At 48.1% G+C, this 20,689-nt stretch overlaps 1 protein-coding gene across 1 annotated transcript in view; it reads left to right on the forward strand.

Annotated features, from left to right (window-relative positions):
- The window catches only part of LOC125447774 (inositol-tetrakisphosphate 1-kinase-like), a 61,210-nt gene that overhangs the window by 5,674 nt on the left and 34,847 nt on the right, over positions 1 to 20,689 (forward strand). Inside the window, exons 2-3 of the mRNA XM_048522473.2 lie at positions 12,711 to 12,735; positions 19,653 to 19,778. Coding sequence (XP_048378430.1) covers positions 12,711 to 12,735; positions 19,653 to 19,778 — 151 coding nt within the window. The remainder of the gene's footprint in view (positions 1 to 12,710; positions 12,736 to 19,652; positions 19,779 to 20,689) is intronic.

The following is a 20,689-nucleotide window of genomic DNA, read 5'->3' on the forward strand; positions in this document are numbered from 1 at the left end:
GGACACCCCTGTAAATACTGACGCGCTCCCCACTGGGGACCCCCCCTGTAAATATTGACGCGCTCCCCACTGGGGGTCCCCCCCCGTAAATACTGACGTGCTCCCCACTGGGGGTCCTCCCCCCCCGTAAATACTGACGCGCTCCCCACTGGGGGTCCCCCCCCCGTAAATACTGACGCGCTCCCCACTGGGGACCCCCCCGTAAATATTGATGCGCTCCCCACTGGGATCCCCCCCGTAAATATTGACGCGCTCCCCACTGGGGACCCCCCTGTAAATACTGACGCGCTCCCCACTGGGGACCCCCTGTAAATATTGATGCACTCCCCACTGGGGACCCCTGTAAATACTGACACACCGTCCACTCGGGAACCCCCCTGTAAATATTGACGCACTCCCCACTGGGGACCCCCCCTGTAAATATTGACGCACTCCCCACTGGGGACCCCCCTGTAAATACTGACAAGCTGCCCACTGGGGACCCCCCTGTAAATACTGACAAGCTGCCCACTGGGGACCCCCCTGTAAATACTGACAAGCTGCCCACTGGGGACACGCCTGTAAATACTGACGCGCTCCCCACTGGGGACACCCCCTGTAAATATTGACACGCTCCCCACTGGGGGTCCCCCCCGTAAATATTGACACGCTCCCCACTGGGGACCCCACTGTAAATACTGACGCGCTGCCCACTGGGGACCCCCCCCTGTAAATATTGACGCGCTCCCCACTGGGGACCGCCCCTGTAAATATTGACGCGCTCCCCACTGGGGGTCACCCCCTGTAAATACTGACGCGCTCCCCACTGGGGACCCCCCTGTTAATACTGACGCGCTCCCCACTGGGGACCCCCCCCTGTAAATATTGACGCACTCCCCACTGGGGACCCCCCCCGTAAATACTGACGCGCTCCCCACTGGGGACCCCCCTGTAAATACTGACGCGCTTCCCACTGGGAACCCCCCTGTAAATACTGACAAGCTGCCCAATGGGGACCCCCCTGTAAATACTGACGCGCTGCCCACTGGGGCCCCCCTCTGTAAATACTGACGCGCTCCCCACTGGGGACCCCCCCTGTAAATAATGACACGCTCCCCACTGGGGACCCCCCTGTAAATACTGACAAGCTGCCCAATGGGGACCCCCTGTACTACTGATGCACTGCCCACTGGGGACCCCCCAGTAAATACTGACACACTCCCCAATGGGGTCCCCCTGTAAATACTGACGCACCGTCCACTTGGGACCCCCCCTGTAAATATTGACGCGCTGCCCACTGAGGAACCCCCCCCACCCCTGCAATTGCTGACACACACTGTGTATATAGTGTCTGGATTTCTATTTTAAAAGCTGCATCAGTGACCCTCAGGCAGTCATCACACCCATTGATATGAAAGACATTCATAACGAAAGGGATGAGGTTCTGGAGATAGAATGTAAGAAACCAGGCAGTAGGCTAAATAGTAGGTCCATACCAGTAATAGTGCATGGATTTCTCCCGGTGCCTTGATCTGGTGAAAATAGGAATAGAAGGATAGAGCAGATGAATGCATGGCCGAGGAGCTGGTGCAGGGGAGAAGGATTCACATTTCTGAAAGATTGGACTCTCTTCAGGGTTAGAAATGACCTCTTTAAGTGGGACGGGATCAACCTGGAATGGAAGGCGAGCAATATCCCTCCGGGAAAATTTGCTCATGTTACATGGGAGGCTTCGAAGTGGTAAGGCGGAGCAGTGGGAACCAAAGTGATAGTGAGAAAAGACTGAGGCTGAGACATTAGATAAATTAGGTCAATGCTGACAGGAGTTTGGCTAAGAACGATGTAAGACTGATAACTTAAACTGTACTTACTTCAGTGCGAGAAGCCTGACAGCAAAGGCAGATGCACTCAGGGCATGATAGGGAACACGAGACTAGGATGTCACGGTAAACACAGAAACATGGCTCAGGGATGTGCAGGACTGGCAGCTTAATGTCGTAGGATATAAATGCAATAGGATGGATAGAAAGAGAGGGAAGATTATTCCCGGGAAATTGTCCCAGGAAATTTAATGGGTGGAGCATTAAAATAAGAAAGGAATGATCACCTTTCTGGGATTGCATTAAAGACCTCCCGAATAGTCGGTGGGTAATTGAGAAGCAATACATCAGGAGATCTCAGCTATCTGTAAGAAAAGTAGGGCTGTAACTTTCCAAACGTAGACTGGGAAACTCGTAGTGTTAACGGCTTGGATGGGGAGGAGTTTAAGTGTGCTCAGGAAATCTTTCTCATTTGATATGAGCATGTGCCTATCAGAGAAGGAGAAAAACCTGGCCTACTGTTGGGAAGTAAGGCAGGGCAATTGACTGAGGGGAGTAATCATAATTGTGTTAGTTTTAAAATAGTTCCAAGAAAGGACAGAACTGATCACAAAGTTAAAGTTCTGAATTGTAAATAAGGCTGATTTTGATGGTGTTAGACAGGAATTTTCAAAAGTTGATGCGAAGGGCTATTCACAGGTAAAGAGACAGGCGGGAAGTGGGAGGCTTTTAAAAATGAGATAATGAGAGTTTAGAAGACAGTATGTTCCTGTTAGTGTGAGGGGCAGAATGGCAGGTGTGGGGGATACGAGATGACTAGAGAAATTGATGCTGTGGTGAAGGAAAAGAAGGAGGCATATGGCAGGCACTGATAGCTGGGATCGAGTGAATCCCTAGAGGAGTATAAGATCAGTAGGAGTATACTTAAGAGGGAAATTATGAGGACAAAAGGGGGACATGTGATAACTTTGGATCTCCATAACTCCATTTGCCAAAGAGATTCTTCCAACACATTAAGGACAAAAGGGTACTCCTGTGAGTGTAGGGGCCCTTAAGGATCAACATGTGTTGAACTGCAGAAGGTGGGTGAGATACTGCATGAGTATTTTGCGTCAGTATTTACAGTGGAGAAGGACATAGAGTCTAGAGAACTTCTGGAAATAAATACTAATGTCTTGAAAAGTGTCCAAATTACAGAAGAAGAGGTGCTGGAGGTCCTAAAATGCATTTAGGTAGATAAATTCCCTGGGACCTGATCAGATGCTTCCCAGAACTTTGTGCAAAGTTAGGCAGGTGTTGGCTGGGCCCCCTGCTGATATACTTATATCAGCGATAGCCACTGGTGCTAGAAGCCTAAAGTAGTACCGTAATTTAAGAAAAGCTGTAAGGAATAAACAGGGGGCTGTAGACCAGTTAGCCTTACTTCAGCGGTGAACAAGTTATAGAGTCAAACAGCATGAAAACCAACCCTTCAGTCCAACCAGTCCATGCCAAGCATAATCCCAAGCTAAACTAGTCCCACCTGCCTATGCTGGGCTCAAATCCTACCTTTCCCATTCATGAACTTATCTAGGTATCTTTTAAATGTAACTCTACCCACATCCACAACTTCCTCTGAAAGTTCATTCCACATGAAAAACACCCTCTGTATAAAAATAATTGCCTGTTTGGAGGGGTTTCTGAGGTACAGGATTTACATGTATTTGGAAAGGCAAGGACTGATCAGAGATAGTTGGCAGGGCTTTGTGCATGTCTCACTAACTTGATTGACATTTTTAAAGAAGTAACAAAGAAGGTTGATGAAGGTAGAGTGGTAGACATTGTTTATATTGACTTCAGTAAAATGCTTGACAAGATTCCGCATGGTAGACTGGTTATTAAGGTTAGATCATATGGGACCCAGGGGAAAATAGCCAAATGGATACAAAATTGGCTCAAAGGTAGAAGACAGAGGCTGGTGGTAGAGGGTTGCTTTTCTGACTGGAGGCTTGTGACCAGTGGTGTTCCACAAGGATCGATGCTGGGTCCACTGCTTTTCATCATTTACATAAATGATTAGGATGTGAATATTGGAGGTGTAGTTAGTAAGTTTGCAGATGATGTAGTGGACAGTGTCGTAGATTACCTCTGAATACACCAGGACATTGAGATGCGCCAATGGGCTGAGGAATGGCAGAATGGAGTTTAATATAGATAAATGTGAGGTGCTACATTTTGGAAAGGCAAATCAGGGCAGGAGTTGTGTACTTAATGGTGGGGCACTGGACTGTGTTGCTAAACAAGGACACCCAGAGGTGCGTAGCTCCCTGAAAGTAGAGACAGTGTGGTGCAGAAGGCAGTTGGTATGCTTACCTTCATTGGTCAGTGCATTGAGTTTAGGAATTGGGGTGCCACATTGTGGCGATATGGGAAATTAGTGAGGCCACTTTTGGAATACTGCTTGTAATTCTGGTCTATAGGAAGGATGTTGTTAAACTTGAGGAATTGAGGAAAAGCTTTACAAGGACATTGCTGGGGTTTGGAGGGTTTGAGCTATCGGGGAAGGCTGAATAGGCTGGGGCTATTCTCCATGAAGCGTCAGAGGCTGAGGGGGTGACATTACAGAGGTTAATAAAATTGTGAGGGGCATGGTTAGGGTGGCAAACCACAGCCTTTTTCCCCAGGGTGGGGTTGTCCAAAACCAGTGGATGTAGGTTTGAAGTGAGAGGGGTAAGATTTAAGAGGGACCCAAGGAGCAACATTTTCACACAGAGTGTGGTGCGTGTATGGAATGAGCTGGCAGAGGAAGTGGTGGAGGCTGGTACAGTTACAACATTTAAAAGGCATCTGGATGAGTACATAAATGGGAAGGGTTCAGAGGGATATGGGCCAAATGCTGGCAAATGGGACTGGATTAATTTAGGATACTTGGCCGGCGTGGATGAGTTGGGCTGAAGGATCTGTTACTGTGTTGTACAGCTCTATGACCATAAATGTTACGCTGAAGAAACAAACATTTGCTGTGGGTTGTTTTGGATAGCCACATCCTCATTGAGACCGGAAACTTGCCGGAGTCTCTGCATTGCATAATTGTCACTGTCCAATGGGGTGTTGGGGGGAGAGCATGGGAGTTCCTTGTTTCAGAAATAAGTCAGTCTTTCTTGTCATTTCGATACAGCAGTCCAGCTGCCTGAGGCCCAGATGGTGTCAAACAATTAATGACAATCTATAGACCAGGTTCATGAATGTGTAAGTTGGCCGGTGTTGTTAATAGTCGGCACTCCCATTGGTTGTAAATGCATTTGCAAAGTTTCAGTCTTTGCCCCAACTCACAGCTCATCATAGTTTTGTGACTGTCCCTGACTGGGTCAGCATTTATCACCCAACCCTAACTGCCCCTCGGGGTGATGGTGAGTTACACCATTGTAGGTCCATGAATGTAGGGACATCCGCAATGCTGGCAGAATTTTGTTTCAGAATTTTGACCCGGCAGCAGTGAAGGAACAGCTAAATATGGTTCCCGTTCAGGATGAGTAGGTGATTCTGATCCTTAATGTCTGTTATCCTTAATACTTCTGCAGGAGGGGTCCACTGTAACCAATGTGGGTGGCAGAGTGGCTTAGTGGTCAGCGCTTAGCGCTGCTGACTCACAGCACCAGGAACCCAGGTTCAATTCCACCCTCGGGCGACTGTCTGTGTGGAGTTTGCACATTCTCCCAGTGTCTCTGTGGGTTTCCTCCAGGTGCTCTGGTTTCCTCCCACAGTCTAAAGACATGCAGGTTAGGGTGGATTGGCCATGGGAAATTACCCATAGTGTGCAGGCTAAATGGATTAGCCATGCGAAATTCAGGGTTACAGGGTTGGGGTAGAGGTGTGTTTAGGGGAATGCTCCTTGGAGAGTCGGTATGGACTCAATGGGCCAAATGGCCTGCTTCCCTTCCATAGGGATTCGATGAAATTGGCAGATTCTTGCTGTATCCTCCACTATTTTAGTGAGCCCACTTCAAAAAGACAGAGGTGATGGCCTAGTGGTTTTGTCTCTGGAATGTTAACCTAAAGACCTAGTTAATGTTCTAAGGTCCCGAGTTTGAATCCCACCACAGCAGATGGTGGAATTTGAATTCAATAAAAATCTGGAATTAATGATTGTCAGCAAAAACCCATCTGGCTCACTACTGTCATTCAGGGAAAGAAACTGCCATCATTACCTGGTCTGGCCGACATGTGACTCCAGATGTGGTTGAATCTTAACTGCTCTCTGGGGCAATTAGGGATGGGTAATAAAAGCTAGTTGTGCCACAATAAAAAAATTTTAAAAAGGGGTTCTTACATGGCACAGCTCAGAAGGGAGAGCATTTAACTCATTCAAGGATTTCATATCCTTCACTCTAGTTCTTTTTCTATTCCCTCACACATCATCTTGCTTTGACATTTATCCAATTCTCTGCTGAAAGCTGTGAAGGGATTTTCCTAATAGGCAGGTGGATTACCAAATTTACCCATTCATTAGATTAGATTAGATTCCCTACAGTGTGGAAACAGGCCCTTCGGCCCAACAAGTCCACACTGCCCCTTGAAGCATCCCACCCAGACCCATCCCCCTATAACCCACACACCCCTGAACACTATGGGCAATTTAGCATGGCCAATCCACCTAAGCTGCACACCTTTGGACTGTGGGAGGAAACCGGAGCACCCGGAGGAAACCCATGCAGACACGAGGAGAATGTGCAAACTCCACACAGACAGTCACCTGAGGTGGGAATCGAACCCGGGTCCCTGGCGCTGTGAGGCTGCAGTGCTAACCATTGAGCCACCGTGCCGCCCCAGAATCCTTTCACCTCTTTCCCTAGCCAATGCACCAAACCATTCAGCATGTAGTTCTTCATGTGATTCCTCTACTCCCATTGACAATTCCTATACATCCTTCATCGCCTGCAAACTGGATTGGGATTGGATGTAGTGAATGTTTGGTCAGCGTCGATGAGTTGTGCTGAAGGGCGTGTTTCCATGCTGTGTGTGACCAATGCGGTCTCTATGGATCTGCAACCAAATGCTCAAGGTCTTGAAGATGTTCACAGGAGCATTGGGTGTCCACTGAGAATACTCTTCAAAATCTACTATTGCATCTTTTACTTGTCCACCCACCTGAGATGGAGCCCAATGTAATGTTACCTTGAAAAGGAACAGCACCTCTGACTGTGAGACCTTGCTCTCAGCCCTGCACAGAAACAGGCCCTGAGGTCCAACCAGTCCGTATCCCAAACTAAACTAGTCCCACCTGCCTGCTCCTGGCCCATATCCCTCCAAAATCTTTCCTATCCATGTACTTATGTAAATGTCTTTTAAACGTTGTAACTGTACCCACATCCACCACTTCCTCAGGAAGTTCATTCCACACGCGAACCACCCTCTGTGTAAAAAGAAATTGCCCCTTTAGTCTTTTTTAAAATCTCCCTCCTCTCACTTTAAAAATGTGCCCCTTCATCTTGAAATCCTCCACCCTAGGGTAAAGACAACTGCTACCAACTCTGTCTACACACTCATTAATTGATGCACTTCCCTAAGGTCGCCTCTCCCCCTCCTACGCTCCGGTGATAAAAGTCCCAGCCTATCCAGCCTCTCTTATTAGCTCAAACCTTCCACACCAGGCAACATCATGGTAAATCTCTTCTGAACCCTTTCCGGCTTCATAATATCTTTCGTATTAATGGGCAACCAGAACCAGACACCACTCCAGTAGAGGCCTCACCAACGTCCTGTACAACCTCAGCATGACGTCCCAATTCCTATCCTCCAACAGCTGCACAATGAAGGCAAATGTGCCAAATGCCTTTTTTACCACCCTGTCTAAATGTGACGCAAACCTCGAAGAATTATGTACCTGAACCCCTAGGACCCTCTGTTCTAAAGCACAGCACAAGGCCCTACCATTAACTGTATAAGCCCTACTCTTGTTTGTTGCACCAAAACACAATACCTTGAAGTTCATCTGCCAGTTTCCAGCCCATTGACCTATTTGATCTAGCAGCATAGCAGGCCAAAGGGAAATCTTATCTTCTTCATTCTCTTAAGTTCCAGATTGTTTGTGTATTTCAGTACTCAAATGTTCACTTTCTCTTTCAAGTTGAATTCCTTGCTCTGTCCCCTTGGACCTAAAGCAGACAGATCAAAATACTCTCTAAATAGTGACAAGTGGAGGCTCAAAGACATTTTTGAGACTGAGATCAGTAAGATGTAGTGAACAAGTAATCAAATCGGACATAGATAGTGCATCGACACAGGGTTGCATCCTTATCTGTGAGCCTGGAGACCCAGGTTCAAGTCCCACCTGCTCCAGGGAATGTGTAATAACTTGCCTGAACAATATGATTAAAAATATCTAGAGAATTAGAATGGGATGTCTCTTGTAGCATAGTGGTAGTGTCCCAACCTCTGGAGCAGGAGACAGAGGTTCCGGTCCCATCTGCTGCCAAAGGAAGTAATACCATCTCTGAACAGGTTGGTTTAAAAATAACTAGACGACAAGAATGCAAAAGATCAGAAGTCAGGCTATAGCTGTGCAAAGTCCAGTTGAGACCACGCCTAGAGTACACTGCGCAACTCTGAGTCTTGCGCCTTAGTTTTGACCTTGCAGGAAGCGTAGTGTGCTTCTTACGAGAACCAGCCCTGGATCGAATTGCATGGGTACAACAGCATCATTATCGCATTGCTCAACGCCACTGACCTACATTGAGTCATATAGAAGCAATCTCAATTGTAAAACCCTGTTCCTTGTTTCCAGTCCCTCCGAGTCACATTCAGTGGTTTAGAAAGAAATGTGTGACACATTATTCCAGATAACAAGTGGTTGCTCTGCTGTGTTGCTCCCCTATCTCTGCATTCTCCACCAACATCTCTGCTAGCTCCACCAACATCTCTGCATTCTTCCAATGTCTTCAGCGTCCGTCGACTTGAATCACGCTGCAGTTGGCAGCTGCTTGGGCAAACTCAGAAACATCTCCCACCTCCCCCCCCCCCCCCCCCCCCCCCAAATTCCTCCACCACCATCCCCTCCCACTCTCTGACCTCTTTTTCCCAGCATTTTCTCCAGTATGCCCTGAGCTGTGGCCCCATTTGGCTTTCCAACACCAGAGAACTTCTGTAACATGAAAGGTTCTACATTAGCTTTTGTGGTCTCCGGCAGCTTGCCACGCACAATTTGCCAACCATGACTACGCTTCCAAAATAACTTAATCAGGCTTTAAAATGCTTTGGAAAGGTGCTATGGAAATGCAAATCTTTTATTTTGCACACCCAAGATTCATTCACCGTCCAGATTGTTGGGAAAGTACAAGTGGGGTCAATTACTGAAAGGTTGGGAAGGACAATCTCAGCCACATAAGCACAGCGGCCACAAGAGCAGGTCAGATGCTGGGAATCCTGCAGCGAGTAACTCCCTCCCCACCAAAGCCAGTCCCACCATCGATAAGGCACGAGTCAGGAGGGGGAGGGAATACTCCCCACTTGCCCCTGGATGGGGGCAGCCCCAACAACACGCAAGAAGCTCGACACCATCCAGGACAAAGCAGCCCTATTTGACTGGCACCATAGCCATGAAATTTGCTTTCCCTACCACCGACGCTCAGTCGCAGCAGTGTGTACCTTCTGCGAGATGCCCTGCAGAAATTCTCCAAAGATCCTCAGGCAGCACCTTCCAAACCCACGACCACTTCCAGCTAGAAGGACAAGGGCAGCAGATACATGGGAACACCACGCCCCTGCGAGTTCCGCTCCATGCAGCACAATGGCTCAGTGGTTAGCTCTGCTGCTTCGCAGTGCCAGGGATCAGGGTTCGAATCCATCTTCGGGCGACTGTCTATGTGGAGTTTGCACGTTCTCCCGGTGTCTGCATGGGTTCCCTCGGGTGCTCTGGTTTCATCCCCCAGTCCAAAGATGTGCAGGTTAGGATGGGACTGGCCATGCTAAACTTCCCCACAGTGCCCTGTGTTCACCAGGGATGTGCAGCCTATGGGAAATGCAGGGTTACAGAAAAACAATAGATGGGTGAGTCTAGGTGGGATGCTATTTGGAGGGGCATTGTGGGCTTGATGGGCCGAGTAGTCTGCTTCCACACTGTAGAGATTCCAAATCGAAGCCACTCACTATTTCTTCACTGTTGCTGGGTCAAAATCCTGGAATTCCCTCCCTAAGGGCATTGTGGGTCAACCCACAGCATATGGACAGCAGTGAATCAAGAAGGCAGCTCACCCCCACCTTCTCAAGGGGGGCAACTAGGGAGGGGCAATAAATGTTGGGTCCAGCCAGCGACACTGACCCAAGGGTGAATAAAAAAATCCCAAAGAGGTTAAGGCTGTTGTTGGATTTATCAGATATCCTGAAGAGAGTAACTCTGAGGAATGGGTCAGGTTTAGGTGCCAATTCAAAAAAGGTTATACAATTAGGTAAGAAGAGGGGTAAGAGATACTGAATGCAGACATATCCCCAGGAATAATTTCTGATGAAGGGTCTAGGCTCGAAACGTCAGCTTTCCTGCTGCTTTACCTGCTGTGTTCATCCAGCTGTACACCTTGTTATCCAGGAATTGGATAGGTTGTGTTCTATGCATTGAATACCCAGCTGCCCAGAATTCTTATACGTGGCAGCTATTAACTTCCAAAATTCCCGAGATTCTGGAGTGTTCCCAGCGGATTGGCAAAAAATATCACTCCAGTTCAATGGCTTAAGAAGAGAGAGTGAATTTTGGGGTTGGGGTGCTACAGCTGACATAGTTTCTTGGGGAAACAGCTATTATAATGGAACAGGGCGTTATGACTAGATGAAGTGGGCATGGCTTGATGTAAAGAGAAACCACGTTCGACAAAACAGCTGCAGTTTCTTTTTGTTGGTGGGGAATGGAACCAGTCGAGTTGCTGTAGGGAGGGGGGGTGGGGAAGGAGCGCCGCACTGTCAATGGTGCTGTCCTTCGGACGAGATGTTAAACCAAGAGCTCCCTCCTCCTCCTCCTCACTCTGCTTCTCGTCACTCGGTCTACAATATCTCGCAGTCCCGAAGGAGAGCCCCCGACCAACGGTCCTTCCCGCTTAACCATCCCCACTTCCTTTCTCAAATAAAGAGGGGCTTCTTGTGGGATCTTGCTGTGCGCACAGTGCCTCCTCTATTGGGGTGGTGGCTATGGAGAGCAATAAAATTCTTCAAAGATGAGAGGTGCGACAAAAGTTCTTTTTGAAAATTGAAATCCAACAGAGTTGGAGGGTGCTGTCTGCCTGTCATAGAGTCACATGGGAGCAGGCCATTCAGCCCCTCAAGCCTGTTGTCATTTGACTAGACCATGGCTGATCTTTCACCTTGACTCTATTTTCCCTTGATATCAGCATTTTCTCGAAACCTATCCATCTTGGTCTTGAATGTACTCAATGGTGAAACCTCTGCTCTCTGGGGTGCAGAATTCTAAAGATTTACTGTCCACAAGGTGAAGGAATTTCTCCTAATCTCATTTTTCAATTTAAAATTTTTTAGTTTAATTTTAGTATTAGTTTTAGAACTCTCCCACCTCGATTCCCCTCCACACCAAACTCTTATCTATGAGAAAGTACCATCTTTCCTTCACCTATCTTAGTCAATCCCTGTCATTATCTTATTTCAATGCAATCACTCCTCATTATTTTAAACCTGAGTGAATATAGGCCCAGTCTCCTCAATTGTTCCTCACAGAGTTGGTAATCCAATTTGACACAGTCGTTTCAAACTGCTATGCAGTGAGCACTGCCCACATTTAGCATATCTACATGTTGTAGTGAATATTTAACATTGATGCACCTATTATGTCAAAAATACAGTACTGAGACGGGTTCTAGAGTACAAGTACAGGTCCTAACAGGTATGGTGTCTGTACTTTGCATTAATTTCCTCCCACTCTGTCTCAACCTTTTAGCTGAGCCTTCTCTTGGGTGAATATCCCAGTTCCTTTTCCCGTGAACTCCCAACCCACGCACTCTGTGTGTTTGCTGAGAGATTATGATGTTATAGAGCTCGCTGTTGGGGGAGTTCAATTCCCTGCCAATGAATTCCTTTGACAAACCCCCCCCACTTGGTTAGAGCTTGGTACAATATGGAGTGATTGCAGGCTGTGGCGAATCTGATCGCTGTGCTCAAACTCCTGGAGTGGAGCAATCCTGGTTTTGTTTTCTAGAGCTCTCCCTCTGCGGTCTCATTCCACTCCCCTCCCCATCTTTGTAACCTCCTCCCGACATTACTACAACCTCAGGGAGTGCGGATCTGTTAGTGACTCACAAAGTTCTGAGGGGCATAGATAGGGAGAAACTATTCCCCCCCCCCCCCCCGCCCATGATAGGGTCATCAGTAACTACAGGGCACAGATAGAAAATAGTTAGCAGAGGGTTGGATTTGAGGCAAACATTTTACACTCTGAGGCTGGTGGGCGTCCGGAACTCACTGCCTTAAAAAGGTGGTAGAGACAGGAACCCTCAAGAAGTTTTTAGATGATGCATTTGAAATACCTCAGTGCGCACGGTTATAGGCCGAGAGCTGGGAGATGCGTAGACACGATGGGCTGAAGGGCCTGTTTCCGTGATGTAAAACTTTATGGCAAATGGCAAGTACCAATTGTTGTTAAAAATTCATCTAGTGCATCAATGCCCCTTAAGCGAAGGAAATCTGCCACCCTTCCCTGGTCTAGCCCTATACGTGACTCCAGGCCCACCGCTACGGGTTTAACTCTTACCTGCCCTCTCAAAAGGCCGAGCCGGTGCCAAGGGGCAATTAGAGATGGGCAGCCAACACCAATCTATGACGTTATCAGTGCCCCACACCTTCCCTGAATGATCGAGTGGAAGAGGGGGATGATACAGATTAAATCAGTCTTGAGAAAGTGACCAGCATTTTAACACTGATTTATCTTCTGTTCTTTAGGGCAAGAGGAATTGAGGTTGTGCAGGTAAGTCATGGCTTGTTTCTACCCCCTTCATGTCCACTGGTGACGCTGTGTGAGGGGTGCGGATAATTTCCATGGGGAAGATTTACTCTCATAAATGTGTTAAATTTGTTCATGGATATGGGTATCACTGTCAATATTTATTGTCTTGTGAAAGGCAGTAGTGAGCTGCCAGGAGGGCATTGGGGAGGGGTGGCATTTCCAGGACTTTGACGCTGCAGGAAATTTCCAACAAGAACGGAAATCGCTGACGAAACTCAGCAGGTCTGGCAGCATCCGCGAGGCTTGGAATCCCAGCAGCTGGGAAAAAGCACGAAAGACCAGATTGAGGGCTGGAGGGAGGTCCACAGGTTGCGGGAGGGATGTGTGGATAGATGGAGAATTTTTTAATTTAAATTCATTTGCGAGGCATGGGCATTGCTGTCTGGGCCGGCATTTATCACCTGTCCCTAGAGAAGGTGCTTTCTTGAATTGCTGCTGTCCACCTGCTATGGGATGACCCAAAATGACCTTAAGGATGGAATGGAGAACCCAGTTGGAGCCCAGAGTAATGGAAAAAGTCAGGAGGACGAGGGGATTACGGTTAGCCAGGACAGAAGAGAAACTGAAGCAGTGATAATGAGAGTTGAGTGGAGAGAATGGGTAGACTGAGCTGAAAGTGATGCGCTATCACAGCACTGTGGGTGCGCAGTTTAATAAGGTTTCAAGTTACCGAACTCGATATTGAGTCCGGAGGGCTGCAGGGCTCCAGGGGGAAAATGAGGTGCTGTTCTTCCAGCTTGTGCTGAGCTTTGCTGGAACCCCGCAGCAAGAGATGCTGGCCAGGGATCACAGTGCTGTGTTGAGTGGCAGGCATCTGGAAGCTCAGGGCCATTTTTTTTTGTGTGTGGGCAGAATGAGGGCGGCACTGCGAAGGTACCACCCAGTCTATGCTTTGTCTCCTCAGTCTGGTCGCCTCATTACAAAAAGGATGTGGAGGTTCCAGGAAGGGGGTGCAGAAGACGTTTACCAAGATGCTGCCTGGATTAGAGAGATTGAGCTGTAAGGAGAGGCTGGAAAAGCTTGAGTCATTTTCTCTGGAGCAGCGGAGGCTGGGGGAGGACTAAATAGAAGCCTGTATAAAAGTATGAGATGCATACATAGGGTTGATGGTCAGAATCTTTTTTCCCAGAGCTGAACTGCCTGAAACTAAAGGGTGTGTATTTACAGTGAAAGGGGAAACTTTCAAAGGAGATGTGAGGACACGCTTTTTACACAGAGGGGTAGGAGTTAAACCCTGCCAGGATTAATGGTCGATACAACAGGGGTCTTTCAAAGACCTTTAGATGTGCGCATGAATATGCAAGGAATGGGGGGGATATGAACCAAGGGCAGGCAGAAGGGGTTAGTTTAATTTGGCATCATGTTTGGCTCAACATTGTGGGCCGAAGGGTCTGTTTCTGTGCTGTACAGGTCTATGTTGTGATGTAGAGGAGACCACATTGTGAAGAGTGGATACAATAGACTGGATTGAATGAAGTGCAGGCATATTTCCAAGTCAGGTTGGTGAGTGGCTCAGCTTGCAGGAGCTGCGGTTCCCATGCCTGTGCTGGCCATGACGTTGGAGGCCATAAAGGATTGGATCACTGTCCTTTTAAAAATGGCAGAGCCTTTTCTCCTACTCTGAGGCTCGGCTTATTGCCTAGATTCAGATCGTTGTGTGTTAGAAATGTTCACAAACCCTGTTTCCAGTTTGAAATGAAGAATAGAAAATGTTGGCAGAACCACAAGATTTGCAGCGTCTCATTGTTGTTGGAGAGATGGTAAAAGATCACATCCTTGTTTCATGTGATGACCTCTCATTTTATTTATTTTAGTTTCTGACAAAGAGCTATTGGGCTGAAATATCTCGGCATTCCCTCTCCCTGCAGTTGCTGCCTGTCTTTTTCCGTGTTCCCAGTGCTTCCTGTTTGGATTTTTGTCCTGCTCAGTGTTCCCAGTGCTTCCTGTTTGGATTTTTGTCCTGCTCAGTGTTCCCAGTGCTTCCTGTTTGGATTTTTGTCCTGCTCAGTGTTCCCAGTGCTTCCTGTTTGCGTTTTAGCATTGACCGTCTTTCTGCCCAGTTCGAACCCCTTATGTTCAGGATTGTGTGTGCGCTCAGGGGGGACAGAGATGGGGATCTTGTCTGCGCTGCTAATCCCGGGAAAGGGCGTTCGGAATGTAACGAGGTGCTTGCAGCATGGGAGCAGAATGTGGTTCAGCGACATGTGAATCTCCTTGTTCTCTCTCTCTATCTCCACACTTCATCCTATCAGCACGTCCTTCCTAGAGGGAATTGGATCCAATGTCCCAGTAGCATTGCACTGAGACAAAGAAATCTACAGCACAGGAACAGGCCCTTCGGCCCTCCAAGCCTGCGCCGATCAAGATCCACTGTCTAACCTGTCATCTATTTTCTAATGGTCTGTGTCCATTTGCTCCCTGCCCATCCATGTACCTGTCCAAATATATCTTAAAAGACACTAATGTGTCTGCGTCTACCACCTCTGCTGACAACGTGCTCCAGGCACCCACCACCCTCTGTGTAAAGAACTTTCCTCCTCTCACTTTGAACTCATGACCCCTAGTAATTGGTTTCTGGTCATGGAAGACCTTACACATGGCCCTCCCAGGGAGTGGGATTTTGGGGGGGTGCGGGGGGGTTGCTGGGGAAGGGAGCTTGGCTTGAAAAATTGGCCCGTCTAGTTTTGAGATTGCTGTGTGTCATTTTCGAGGACAAAGGGTGAGTTGGGTACCAGCTGGGAATGCCATTTGAACCTATGTGTATGGAGCAGATCCCATGATGGTGTAACTACGAGGGCAATGCCTTTCCCCCTAACACACAGTAAGGATTATCTATCCATCATAATTCTACAAACTAAGAACCTGTCTAACTTCTGTCAGAGTTCTGAGGAAGGATCACCGGACCGAAACGTTGCCTCCGAATTATTTTCTCGTCTTCACAGATGCTGCCAGACCTGCTGAGCTTTTCCAGCAACTTCCATCTTTGTTCCTGATTCACAGCGTCTGCAGCTCTTTCGGTTTTATTTTTATTAAGAACCTGCCTAACTTGGATAAATTTTAATATCCCAGCCTCCGCAGGTGTCTGGGGGAGAGAAAACGAAAGACTGAGGACCTTGCGAGTGGACAGTTCCTCACGATCTCTTAAAGATGTAGAGTCTATATTTTGAAACCGTTCTGTGTTCTTCTCTAGAACCGTTCACCCACACCCCCGCCTTCACAAGGCTGACTCTGTCAAGCAACCCGCACCCCCCTCCCCCCCCTACTCTCTCCCTCTGTGGGCCTGATGTCCAAGAGAGTGCTGTGTATTGTGCGGTTCAGTTCTCCCTCTGTCCAGCTATTGTGCTGGTGTCACTCACAGAGCTCAGAGGATCGGTCAGGAGGCCCACAGAAGCAAGTGGTGTCTCATTGTCCCTGCCAGGAGAAGCTGTTAGTCAGCCCTCTCCACGTCTCCTGCAGCTTCTCTGAGCCTCTTCACTCCTGACGTCGAAAGCCCTCGCACAGGTCCTTGAGCTGACCCCAGAGAAGCACCTTTCCACTCCAGTGCCCCTTCCACAAGCCCTGGGGCATCCTGATGTGTTTCACAAGGTGCTATGGAGATTTGTAACAGTTGCTGCTCCAGTATGACGCCGCTGCTCCCTTCATCTCTGTCGTCCTCCTAGAATCTTCCCCTTTCCCCCTTCTTTCAAAACCACCCCCTTCCATCTTTCTGTCTCTCTCTCTCTCATCTTTCTATAAGACAGAAGAGCAGGAGGAGGCCATTCAGTCCATCAAGTCTGCTGTGTCAACCAGATTGTGGTTGATTTGATGATCCTCAAATCCAGTTTGTCTTCCATTGATTCCCTCTTTGATTAAAAACCTCTCTGTCTCAGCCTTGAATAATGCTCAATAACAGCCCTCCTTGATAACGAACTCCCCAGATTCATTCCGCACGGAGAGAGGAAATTCCACCTCATCTCTGTCTTCAGCGGGCAATCGCTTACTCTGAGATACTGTCCCTCTGGTCTTGGACTCTCCACAGGGGAGAAACAGTCCCTCCGCGCCCAACCTGTCAAGGCTCCAAAGAAATCTTGTCTGTTTCAATAAGATCACCTCTCATTCTTTTAAACCCCAAAGAAAACAGGCCCAACTTACTCACTGTCTCCACAGAAAACAGTCCCTTCATATCCATACCCATCTCTCTCGGTTTTTTCTCCCACTCTTATCTTTCTGTCTCCCTCTTTCTCCATCATTACTTCCTCCCTCACCTTTCCCACCTCCGCTCCCCCTCCTTCCCTCGCCTTTCCCGCTCCCTCTCCCTCCTTCCCTCGCCTTTCCTGCTCCCTCTCCCTCCCTCCCTCCCTCCCTCACTTTCTGGCTCCCTCTCCCTCCCTCCCTCGCCTTTCCCGCTCCCCCTCTCCCTCCCTCGCCTTTCCCGCTCCCCCTCTCCCTCCGTCGCCTTTCCCACTCCCCCTTCCCCCTCCCTCACCTTTCCTGTTCCCTCTCCCATTCCCTCCCTCGCCTTTCTCGCTCCCTCTCCCTCCCTCCCTCGCCTTTCCTGCTCCTTCTCCCTCCCTCCCTCACTTTCCCGCTCCCTCTCCCTCCCTCCCTCGCCTTTCCCGCTCCCTCTCCCTCCCTCGCCTTTCCTGCTCCGTCTATCTCTGTCTATTTCATGCAACAACCAACATCCCCACCCCTGTCATCTCTCTCTGGTGATTATTACAGGGTGACAGAGGGTGGGGGACGGCTGTGCTGAGATTGTGGTGGGGGTGTGTTTTGGGGATGGGGGACAGGACACAGGGAAGCCTCCCGTGATGAATACTCTTTCCCAAGCGGCAATGATTAATCGGGCTGGTTTGATGCCAACTGTATGATTCTGAGATGTAACCGAGTAGTTTCTGGAACCACAACGCTAGGCTAGAATGAGTGATTCATACAAGAACATAGAAATAATGATTTATCCAAACAACTGACACACAATGCCTTCTCAGTATTTCGAAGTGAGGTTTTTCATTAGTAATGACAGTGTCTCTACAGATTTATTCAGGGGATAAGATAGGAATGCAATAATGTGATCATTATTGGAAAAACTTGACAAGTGTAAGAGAGAACTGAAATCCTCTGGGGATGTGAGTTCAAATCCCACCACAGCTGCAAAGGGAATTTGTAATTATTTAATTAAGTAAATCTGGAATGTTTTTAATTCATTCACTGGATAAGGGCATCACTGGCCGGACCAGCATCTATTGCCCCATCCCTCATTGCCCAGAGAGCAGTTAAGAGTCAACCACATTGCTGTGGGTCTGGAGTCATATGTAGGCCAGACTGGGTAAAAGGGGCAGATTTCTTTCCTAAAAGGTGGGGTTTTTTTCCCTGACGACTGCCAGTGGCTTCAAGTCATCATGCAACCCAACACGGCACAAGAACTGGCCCTTCGGCCCAGCAAGCCTCTCTGATTCTAACCCTTCTTTAGTGATTGTTGGAGAGTTTGACCTACAGGGAGAGGCTGAATAGGCTGGGGCTATTTTTCCTGGAGATTCGGAGGCTGAGGGGTGACCTTACAGAGGTTTATAAACTCATGAGGGGCATGGATAGGGTGAACAGACAAGGTCTTTTCCCCAGGGCAGGGGAGTCCAAAACTAGAGGGGCATAGGTTTAAGGTGAGAGGGGAAAGATTTAAAAGGGACCTAAGGGGCAACTTTTTCATGCAGAGGGTGGTGCGTGTATGGAATGAGCTGCCAGAGGAAGTGGTGGAGGCTGGTGCGATTATAACATGTAAAAGACATCTGGTGGGTATATGAATAGGAAGGGTTTGGAGGGATATGGGCTAAATGTTGGTAAATGGGACTCAATTTATTCAGCATAGCTGGTCAGCATGGACAAGTTGGACCGAAGGGCCTGTTTCCCAGTATATAACTCTATGGCTCTATAATGATAATCATAACAATTAGACCCACAACTCTAAATTCAGTAATGGTGACAATATAATTAGTGGATTGTTGGTAAAAAAAACCCATCTGGTTCACTTAATGCCCCTTTGGAGGTGGGGGGAGTGAAGTATCTGCCGTCTTCACTCGTTCTGGGCCTACACATGACATGCGATCCACGTGACATGGTCAAGGCCTCCTGGCCGAAAGAGATTATGCCATGGTCAAGGGGGAAGATCGCCCATCTCCAGGCTCAGCCGTGCCCCACATTCTGAGGGAGAGACACACGTTGACTTTTCTGTTTCTCTCTTTCTCTCCTTCTGCACCGAATGGTGCCAGACTTACCGAGTTTCTGTTTTCTGTCAGACTACACGGTTTATATTCTCTCACAGCTGGAGTGGTCTCTGGGTCCCTGAAACGATTGGTCCCCTCAACGTCCCCGCCCAATTTGGGGTTTTTAAAGAGAGTTAGCAGTTATGAAAGGTGGGGAAACATATTGAGATGCGTCCATGGAAACCCCATTCCCTTGGTGACAGTTATTCCCCAATGGGGTCTGATTTAGATGAGGCTTTTGTAGACGGATTTTGATATTTTGGTTTTATGGATGTGAGTTTGCTCGTGAGCTGGAAGGTTCGTTATCAGACGTTTCATCACCATTCTAGGTAACATCGTCAGTGAGCCTCCGGTGAAGCGCTGGTGTTCTGTCCCGCTTTCTATTTGTGTGTTTAGGTTTCCTTGGGTTGGTGATGTCATTTCCTGCATTGGTGATGTCATTTCCTTTTTTTTCTCAGAGAGTGGTAGATGGGCTCCACATCAATGTGCTTGTTGTCAATGTCTGAAAATGAACCTTCCAGCTCAGCGAGCAAACTCACATCCAGAACCTCAACCTGAGCTACAAATCTTCTCAAAACTCGCTAGCATTATGGTTTTATCTTGTTTCTCCCCCCATCCCCCCCCTACCTTGTTGATTTGCAGATCGATCTGACACAATCGATTGAAGACCAGGGACCTTTCGATCTGATCATTCACAAACTTTCAGACTTGATGCGAGACGCTGATCAGAACGATGCCCAGTCCCAGCAGCTTGTCCAGAAATTTCAGGTACTGCCGACCCTAGTGCCAGAGTGACAGCGCAGACGGAAACCACTTTGCATGTCGCGCCCATGCCAGCCGTTTGAAATAGCTCTCTGTTTGCCCCAAGCTCTTCCCTCCCCACCCATAAAGATCTCCCCTTTCACTAAAACTGCCCCTTTGCCCTCTGCTACCCTCAGTCCTCACTATTCCAAAGGGCAGGACTTATAAACTTAGCATTAAGGTTCTGGGACGATTTTCTTTAATTCATTTGTGGGTGGAGAGGGATTGTTGCCCAGTTCAGCATTTATTGCCCATCCCTAATTGCCTAGAGGACAGTTAAGAGTCACCCACATCTCTTTTGGCCTGGAGTCACATGTAGACCCAGTCCATGTAAGGATGGCAGTTTGCTCACCTATTGATGAACCAAATGGGGTTTTCCACAACAATGGATCCATGATCATCATTCAACCAGTTATTTATAGAATCCAAATTCCACCATCGGACTTTGAACCCAGGTCTCCAGATATTACTTGGGTTTCTGGATTAACAGTCCAATGATAATACCACTAGATCGTCACCTCCTGTGACCAAATGATGAGACTTTGGAGTGCAGGTTGATAGTACCTCAAAGATGGGGTCCTAGGTAGACAGGCTGGTGAGGAAGGTGTTTGCTACGCTTGCCTTTATTGGTCAGTGCATTGAGTGTCGGAGTTGGGAGGGTCATGTTGCAGCTGTACAGGACATTGGATCAGCCAGTTTTGAAAAGCAGCGTTCAGCTCTGGTCTCCCTTCTATGGGAAGTATGTTGTTTAACTTGAAAGGGCTCAGAAAAGATTTACAAGAATGTTGCCAGGATTGGAGGGTTTGAGCTATAGGGAGAGGCTGAATAGGCTGGGGCTATTTTCCCTGGAGCGTCGTTTATAAATCATGAGGGGCATG

The sequence above is a fragment of the Stegostoma tigrinum genome, chromosome 39 (genome assembly GCF_030684315.1).
Source record: "Stegostoma tigrinum isolate sSteTig4 chromosome 39, sSteTig4.hap1, whole genome shotgun sequence".
Classification (NCBI taxonomy): Eukaryota; Metazoa; Chordata; class Chondrichthyes; order Orectolobiformes; family Stegostomatidae; genus Stegostoma; species Stegostoma tigrinum.